The following is a 9635-nucleotide window of genomic DNA, read 5'->3' as shown; positions in this document are numbered from 1 at the left end:
TATATTTAGGTACAAACATTGAGTTCCTGATCTCTCCAATACTTTTAAAATAAATGGGTTTTGTAATTTGTCAAAGCCTTTACAGCATCCAATGAGATGATCATGTTTTTTTTTTCCTTTGAGTTTGTTTAGATAGTGTATTAAACTGATAGATTTCCATATATTGAAACATCCCTGCATCTCTGGGATGAAGCCTACTTGGTCATGGTGAATGATCATTTTGATGTGTTCTTGGATTCAGTTTAACAGAATTTAATTGAGTATTTTTCATTGATCTTCATGATAGAAATTGGTCTGAAGTTCTCATTCTTTGTTGGGTCTTTTTATGGTTTAGGTATCAGTGTAACTATGGCTTCATAGAAAGAATTTTATAGCGTCCCTTCTTTTTCTAATAGTTTGAGATGTATTGGTATTAGGTCTTCTTTGAAGGTCTGATAGAATTTTGTACTAAAACCATCGGGCCCTGACCTTTTTTGGTTGGGAGACTTCTAATGACTGCTTCTATAGCCTTAGAGGTTATGGTGTTGTTTAGATGATTTATCTGATCCTGATTCATCTCTAGTACCTGGCATCTGTCTAGAAAGAAATATATTTTATTTAGACTTTCCAGTTTTGTTAAATATAGAATTTTGTAGTAGGATCTAATTATATTTTCTTTGATTTTTCTCCATTTCTGTTATGTCTCCCCTTTCATTTTGATTTTGTTTATTTTTATACTGTCTCTGTGCCCTCTAGATAGTTAGGCTAAGAGGTTTTACAATCTTGTTGATTTTCTCAAAGAACCAAGTCTTAGATTTGTGGCAGAAGTTTCCCTTTATGACTAAAATTTTCAGGGTACCAATCACTGGGCAAGGAGTAGGTGAAACTTCTGAGTCAGGGACAAGAAGAGGGGAAGCAGGAGAGAGATACAGGCTTTTTGGTCAGGGACAGCTTGGACGACAATATGTAGGTAACAAGTAGCCCCTGGTTTAGATGGCAAATCTGCCAAGATTTGCCATTGGAGGATTTACATTTAATGTAGCTTACAAGATTAGGATGCTAGTTGTTGTGTCTTGAGATTGAGTTACCTGTTGATTCTTAACTAAGTTTGTGTGGTGTTTTCCTTCATTCAGCAACTCAACTGCTTTCTAGAGATAAAAGGTATGGTGGCAAGGCACCATAGCCAGCTGCAGGAATTTGGTAGTTCAGGGCTGGTGTGGCAGCCACCTGAACTGCCAATGGGAACTTAGTGATCCAGGTGGGAAGATTTCAGAGGTCCAAATCAGAAGGTCTCCACAGGATGAGAACATGCCAGTGCCTTCCCTGTGATAGCATGAGTTCCTTTTAAAATATTTCACCTATTTAGTTTTGTTGATTCTTTGTATAGTTATCTTTGTTTCTACTTGGTTGATTCCAGCCCTGAGTTTGATTATTTCCTGCTGTCTACTCCTCTTGGTCGTGTTTGCTTCTTTTTGTTCTAGAGCTTTCTTCAGGTATGGTGTCAAACTGCTAGTGTAAGCTCCCTCCAGTTTCTTTTTGGAGGCACTTAGAGCTATGAGTTTCCCTCTTACCACTGCTTTCATTTTTTTTTCAATTTTTTATTAGATGTTTTCTTCATTTACATTTCAAATGCTATCCTGAAAGTCCCCTATACCCTCCCCGCAGCCTGTTCCCCTACCTACCCACTCCCACTCCTTGGCCCTGGCTATGAGTTTTCCTCTTACCACTGCTTTCATTGTGTCCTATAGGTTTTCATATGATGTGTCTTCATTTTCATTAAATTCTAAAAAGTCTTTAATTTCTTTCTTTATGTCTTCTTTGACCAAGTTATCATTGAGTAGAGAGTTGTTGTTCAGCTTCCATGTGTATGTGTGTCTTCCATTGTTTTTGTTGGAATTTAAGACCAGCCTTAGTCCATGGTGATCTGATAGGGTGCATGAGGTTATCTCAGTCTTCTTGTATCTCTTGAGGCCTGTTTTGTAATAAATTACATGGTCAATTTTGGAGAAGGTACCATGAAGTGCTGAGAAGAAGGTATATTCGTTTGCTTTCAGATGAAATGTTCTATAAATATCTCTTAGATCCATTTGGTTCATAACTTCTGTTAGCTTCACTGTGTCTCTGTTTAGTTTCTGTTTCTATGATCTTTCCATTGCTGAGAGTGGGTTGTTGAAGTATCCTACTATTATTGTGTGGGGTGCAATATGTGCTTTGAGCTTTAGTAAAGTTTCTTTTATGAATGTGGGTGCCCTTGCATTTGGAGCATAGATGTTCATAATTGAGAGCTCTTCTTGGTAAATTTTTCCTTTGACCAGTATGAAGTGTCCTTCCTTAACCTTTTTGATAACTTTTGGTTGAAAGTCAATTTTATTCGATATTAGAATGGCTACTGCAGCTTGTTTCTCTGGACCATTTGCTTGGATAATTGTTTCCCAGCCTTTTACTCTGAGGTGGTATTTGTCTTTGTCACTGAGGTATGTCTCCTGTATGCATTAAAATGTTGGGTCCTGTTTACATATCCAGTCTGTGAGTCTATATATTTTTATTGGGGAATTGAGTCCATTGATGTTAAGAGGTATTAAGGAAAAGTGATTGTTACTTCCTGTTATTTTTTGTTGTTAGAGGTAGAATTATGTTCATGTAGCTATTTTCTGTTAGGTTTGTTGAAAGATTACATTCTTGCTTTTTCTAGGGTGTAATTTCCCTCTTTGTGTAGGTGTTTTCTATCTATTATCCTTTGTAGGGCTGGGAAGATATTGTGTAAATTTGGTTTTGTTATGGACTATCTTCGTTTCTCCGTCTATAGTAATTGAGATTTTTGCTGGATATAGTAGTCTGGGCTGGCGTTTGTGTTCTATTATTGTCTGTATGACATCTGCCCAGTATCTTGTAGCTTTCATAGTTTCTGGTGAGTAGTCTGGTTTAATTCTGATAGGGTTGCCTTTATATGTTACTTGACCTTTTCCCTTACTGCTTGTAATATTCTTTCTTTATTTAATGCATTTGGTATTTTGATTATTATGTGATGGGAGGGAATTTTTTTCTGGTCCAGTCTATTCGGAGTTCTGTAGGCTTCTTATATTTTCATGGGCATCTCTTTCTTTAGGTTATGGAATTTTTCTTCTATAATTTTTTAGAAGATATTTATTGGCCTACATTTGATTCTTCACTCTATTCTATACCTATTATCTTTATGTTTTGTCTTCTTATTGCGTCCTGGATTCCCTGGATGATTTGGGTTAGGAGGTTTTTGCATTTTGCATTTTCTCTGGCCATTGTGTCAATGTTTTCAATGGTACGTTCTGCCCCAGAGATTCTCTCTTATATTCTGCTAGTGATGTTTGTATCTATGACTCCTGATCGCTTTCCTAGATTTTCCAACTCCAGTGTTGTCTCCCTTTGTGATTTCTTTATTGTTTCTATTTCCATTTTTAGATCTTAGATGGTTTTCTTCATTTCCTTCCCTTGTTTGATTGTGTTTTTCTGTAATCTTTACAGGGATTTTTGTGTTTCCTCTTTCAGGGTTTCTACCTGTTTTTCTGTGTTCTTTTGTATTTCTAGAAGGGACTTACTCATGTTCTTCTTAGAGGCCTCTGTTATTGTCATGAGAAGTGATTTTAGATCCAAGTCTTGCTTTTCCAGTGTGATGGTGTATCCAGGACTAGTTATAGTGGGAGAATTGGGTTCTGATTATGCCAAGTAACATTTTTTTCTTTTGGTTATGTTCTTATGCTTGCCTCTGGTCATCTAAATATCTCTATTGCTACCTGCCCTCAACATCTGACTGGAGTCTGTCCTTCCTGTAATCCTGGTTGTGTCAGAAATCCTCATAGTCCAGCTATCTCTTTGATTCTGTGATTCTGTGATCTTATGATCCTGAGATTCTGGGTGTGCCAGAGTTCCTGAGAGTCAAGCTGTCTCAGAGACCCTGAAATCCTGATGTGACTAAGCTCCTAAGATCCTGTGTTCCTGTGATCCTGGCTGTGTTAGAAATTTTGGGATTTGAGCCTCCTCTGAGTGCTGTAGGACTGGCTGCAGAGTTTTCGCCCAAGCAAACCAGCATAGACTGGAAGGAACCCAAGTTATTGTTTAGGCGGAATTCCTACATTTCTGGATACTGCTGGTTCCAGTTTCTCCTGGTTGTGTTAGAACAGATGTTGTGTCCTACTCACCCTTGATCCTAAGATCCTCCGTGTGCTAGAGTACTTGGGAGTGTAGCCTCCTCTGCGTACTGTCTGATTCATTGATTGTGTTCTTAGGCTGTCATTTAGGCATCTGGTTTTCCCTGGTGTTGGTTGGATTATCCTGATGATAGCAGGACTTCTCAGAAAGGTGTAGAAAAGGAGCAGACAATGGATGTCAGGGTAACTGATTCTGATGTTTGACCCTACTGGCAAGGAATTGTTGGGGCTATATTCTCAGGTGGTAGTTCTTGTGTTCTTTGTATGCCTCACAGGGGAAGCAGAATGCTCTTGTGACCCAGCATGTCCCTCTGGACCAAAGGGCAAGCACATAACTACCAAATGGCGTACAGGGGACCATGCACAAATCAGCTCTCATCTGACTTCTAGGAAGACCTCTGTGGTTAGTCTTGTGGCCCTGAAGACTTCCATAGGGAAGTGGGATTTTTCTTGGGGTCTTACATGTCTCCTCTGGCCTGAAGAGTGAGTCCAGGGCTAGAGAATGGAGTTCAGGGGACAATAAAAAATTTGCTCTGCATAATGTGTCCTGGTAAGACCCAACTGGCAATAATCTCAACTACCTGCTACCCCTTGGTTTGTGTAGGACCACCTGTATCAATGTTGTATTCACTTTTATGTTTTTAAAATTAGGTTTTGGAACAATGTCACCCTATATCCAGGCGAATGATCCACCTGACAAAATGTGTCATGTGCTGGAATGACAGTATGTGTGGTACATTTGGCCCTAAGTGTTTTAAAAAATGTGTTTCCCACATTTTGTAAATGTCAAGTTGACAAATTTTTTAATTTGTTATTTTAAAAAATTCTCTGATAATCTAATTCCTTCTTTTCTCATTCTCATGTCTATGTTTTCCTCTGAAGCTCCTTCCTACTTGGAAGAAATTATGGCTGCTTTAATCAGTATGGGTGTATGTACTGTTCATTGGAACACGAGCAACTTTTTTTATTGGGTATTTATTTCATTTACATTTCCAATGCTATCCCAAATTTCCCCCACATGCTCCCCCACCCACTCCTCCACCCACCCACTCCCACTTCTTGGCCCTGTTGTTCCCCTGAACTGAGGCATATAAAGTTTGCATGACCAATGGGCCTCTCTTTCCACTGATGGCCTACTAGGCCATCTTCTGATTCATATGCAGCTAGAGACACAAGCTCCAGTGTGTGGGGGTATTGGTTAGTTCATATGGTTGTTCCACCTATAGGATTGCAGATCCCTTTAGCTCCTTGGGGACTTTCTCTAGCTCCTCCATTGGGGGCCCTGTGATCCATCCAATAGCTGACTGGAAACAAGAGCAACTTATAAGTGCCTGCAGCACTGCAGAAAGTTGAATCCTCCCCAAGTACTTTAACTGTGCACAGACTCACAGAGAGGGCTGATAATACTTTGTTACTATAGTGTAACTTGTTGCATCTTTTCCCCGTAGGGAGTTTGACATTCTAAGTTCATACAGTACATTTTTTTCAGACTCTGGTTAGGATCCCTATGTATGTCACAAAACATAAGAGAAAATGAAAATCTGTCACATACAGAAGATGCTAATTGTTGTACCTCTGTTGGGATTGTCTGGATGAAGCTTGCATGCCAGCCCAGAGTACACATAGAAAAGGATGGAACAGAGAGTCCACTGTCTGTTGCTTTTTGGGTTGTAGGACATCTCTATACACCAGACCAGAAGGGGAACAGTGGGCTCTCAGACAAATGTTGTGGTTATCCTGGTGCCACCAGTAAAATTCCTGGAGAGAAAATCAGAATCAGGGGCCCATGGTCTATGTTTATCCTTGCTCCATCTGCATGTCAGCAGGAAAGCAGAATCTGAGACTAAGTTGAACAGGTTGTGGTCCAAATGGGAGTGATTGCTGAGTATCCAAGGGCTGGGAAAAGAGAAATTTCTTCTTTAGTAGTCTTAGTCATGGCTCTTTTAGGTAATCTTTAATGAAGTAGCTGTCTGAGATGATCTTTGCTTGTTCATATTGCTTTATTGGGGACAGAATGTGAATACATACTGGAATGAAACAGGAATTTATATATCTCTTGGGGTAATGGCATGGCAATACCCAGGAAGGGAAGGCCATTGGCTGGTATTGAAGCTATCTAGATTCCTAATTAGCATGGAGAAGAACTCCAGATTTTATGCTATAGGACTGTCTGTAGTCCTCTTGTGTGTGTGTCCTCATTATGTGTTCCACCGCAGGTACAGAGACAAGTAGGAAGCAACTTTACTTCTGGTTTGTCTGAGATTGCTGGGGTTTGAACTCACTGAACCTTACAAGTTCTAATGCCTGTCAGTTAGCATGGTCCTGCATGCCCTGCAGATCATCATGTTGGATGACTTTCATTTATAATAAAGTATCCCACGAATCCATCCTTATCCTCTTGACCCATATTAATCTATTCTGTGGATCTGCCTTGGGGAACCAATTCCTCTTATTAGGCTCTAGTACTTGAGAGCTGGACCACCTCTCAATACAACCATTTGCAGACCAAGCTTCTAGCATGTGAACTCATGGAGGACAACATGTTGAAGGCATAGTACATAGACCAGGCAAGAAGAAAAGGGCAGCTGGTCCAGACAGAATTTTCAGGATGTTAAGTTTCCAGGTTGCTGACAGCCATGAACAAAAACAAGATCTGTGAGCAACATGGGGCTTGTACAAATGAGGAACAAGTGAGGAATGAAGCAGCAGGAGAATTGATTGGCTCAAGTCAAGTCAGGTACTGTGGGAACTAAAGGGGACTTGGGAAAGAGCAGAAAGGGAGGATAGCTCACTTCCAGCCAGAGTTCCTTCTATGCTTTGGGCAGGCAGATATGGGAGGGCTGCCGGATGCTTTCCACTTGGCCTCAGGTGGCATCTAAGCCACTGACCACACCCCATGGGGGATGGACAAGGGGCAGCCCCTGACAGGTGACCCCGGGCAAAATCCTGTTGCCCTTCTGTTATGAGAGAGAGGGCAGAGGGGTGTGAGGAATGAGGGGGAGGGAAGTTGCCCAGCAAGAGCTCCTGTGCTCTGGGCAGGCAGATGTGGGAGGGCTGCCGGATGCTTTCCACTTGGCCTTAGGTGGCATCTAAGCCACTGACCACGCCCCAAGTCCAGGGGCCCCAGGGTGGCACCCTGTGCCCCAGAGATATGGGAGCGAGGGCTGAGGGAGAGAGGTTCCCACACAGGTGAGAGTAAGCTAAGTGGGCCTTTATGAACAGAGACAGTCTATGATTTTAGAGCTTTATTGTAGAAAGGAAGGGGAAAAGAGAGAAGGGAGAGAGAGAGAGGGAGAGAGAGAAAGAGAGGAGAGGAGAGGAGAGGAGAGGAGAGGAGAGGAGAGGAGAGGAGAGGAGAGGAGAGAGAGGGTGGAAAGGGAGTAAGAGAGTGAGAAACAGGAGAAGAGAGAGGAGAGTAAGGGGAGTAAGAGGAGTAAGAGCAAGAGGGGGAGGAGGGGCCAAAGAACCCTTCTTATGCTATTCTGTTATCTTTACTATCACTAGGTAACTATGGAGGAGTCTAGCCTGAAGGTCAGAAGCTTGAGACATTGCCTATGTGACTACTAGCCATGCTTCTCCAGTGGAGGCTGTGTGTGGGGTAACTTCAACAGGAGCCTTGAGTCCAGGAGATATGAGAAAACTCCTTCTGTCCCATGTAGGTGAATTAACACCTCCTGTTCCCAGGGTTCACCTTTCAACTAGGTTGGAGACTAGGCTGTCTGTGCATAGCCCAATGCCCCACAAAATACTGCTGTGCAGACCATGGTAGACTTTGATATTAGTTTTGTAAACATTCATATGCCACAGAGCTTGAGGAAGCTAAGCAGTACTAAGTAATATGGGTTTCAGTAAATAATCTGACTTTGGTCATGGTAAAACTGTTCTTACAGATGTTAGAAGAGAAGTAGGGAAAACAGCAAGGGGCTTAGAGAGGAAGGTGTATACTATATTAAGGTAACCTTAACTACAACTTTTAAAAAATGCTTGTTCATGAGTATTATGTATGTATGTGTATATGTATGTGTGTATATATGTGTGAATATGTTTCAAATTGTGTGCACACACCTATTCATGAGACAGAGGATAGAGGAGGAACCCTACCTAGTCCTTGGAAGCAGAGTCCCTCCATGAATTTGGGTCATGAAGCCAGAAAGTCTCAGAAATCTTCTATGTTCACCCTCCAATACTATATCTGGGGTCAGAGGCACATATGAACCCCATGATAGTTATATAGGTGCTGAGATCCAAACTCTGGTCATCATGGCTGTGCAGCAAGTGCTCTTAACTGCTAGCCCCAACTCTCTCTCTCTCTCTCTCTCTCTCTCTCTCTCTCTCTCTCTCTCTCTCTCTTGTATTGCTAAACTGCCTATGTGTCAATAACATATCTATCATCTATCTAACTTCTATCATCTATTATCTCTCCATTTTTGTCATCTATTTATCCATCCATTAATCTGCCATTTATCTATCTATCTATCTATCTATCTATCTATCTATCTATCTATCTATCTATCTATCTATTTATTTATTTATCTATATATCTACATCTCTGTCAAGTATTTTAATTTTTCTGTCTATCAACTATGTATTTATCCATTCTTCTGTCTGTCATCTCTTCCTCTCTTCCTCATCTATCATCTCTCATCATAATTTTGTGTTTGTGTATAAGTACACAAATGCATACCTGGTTTCTGCAGAAGCCAAAAGAGAACCTTAAATCCCATGAAGCTGGCATTACAGGCAGTCATTTGCAATGTGACATTGGAGAAAGACTAAATTCAGGAGTTCTGCAATGCCACAAGTACCCCTAGACACAGAGCCATCTCTCCAGCTCCAGTTATAATTTTGAGGGGAGACATTGTTGCAGTGGGTCATCATCTAAAAATGCACAGCTCAGTGAATCTTCAGAATAAACACAAGTTTATCATACAGGTGCATACCAGTTAACATGAAGACCAGTTCCTGTTTTATTCTTTTGTAGTCACTACCTTCCCACAATTTCGACAAGTGCAGTGACTGTACCTGTGTATGAACATCACTGAGATGCAGCAGATGTAAACAAAATTGGTTTCCATGCTAACATTTAGTCAGCAAGTTTCATTCTTATCATTATTCTAAGGTATGGATTGTTAGTTCATTGTTGCATAAGATTTGATGGGGTGACCCCATCTGAAACTATAAGTACAGCTAATCCAAACATGTATAGATGTTTTTTTGTTTTTTCATAGAATTATTCCCTAAACAACATAGGTGCTGACTATTTCCACAGTTTCTAATTTTTCTTAGCGGCATGGAAATCTAAACTGAGCTAAAGGTCACAAGAGGATGAGGGTGGGTTATTTGCAAACATGCACCATTCTATTCAACGGCTTTCTGCAGTGGATGGTTTTGATATTCCAGGCACCAATTCCCTGGAAATGCCCAGAGATGGTTGTATTGCCATAGAGTTTCCCAATGGTCTGTACTACAGATATG

General features: G+C 40.9%; 1 protein-coding gene across 2 annotated transcripts in view; it reads left to right on the top strand.

Annotated features, from left to right (window-relative positions):
- The first annotated feature begins 5068 nt into the window (after positions 1 to 5068).
- LOC110288440 (cytochrome P450 2B9) overlaps positions 5069 to 9635 on the top strand; it is a 23163-nt gene continuing 18596 nt past the window's right edge. For both annotated transcript variants that reach the window (XM_029473851.1, XM_021154794.2), the window contains exon 1: positions 5069 to 5131. In XM_029473851.1, the coding sequence (XP_029329711.1) occupies positions 5084 to 5131 (48 nt within the window). In that variant the 5' untranslated portion in view covers positions 5069 to 5083. The remainder of the gene's footprint in view (positions 5132 to 9635) is intronic.

The sequence above is a fragment of the Mus caroli genome, unplaced genomic scaffold, assembly GCF_900094665.2.
Source record: "Mus caroli unplaced genomic scaffold, CAROLI_EIJ_v1.1 scaffold_12858_1, whole genome shotgun sequence".
Lineage (NCBI taxonomy): Eukaryota > Metazoa > Chordata > Mammalia > Rodentia > Muridae > Mus > Mus caroli.
This window is presented reverse-complemented; position numbering and strand designations above follow the sequence as displayed.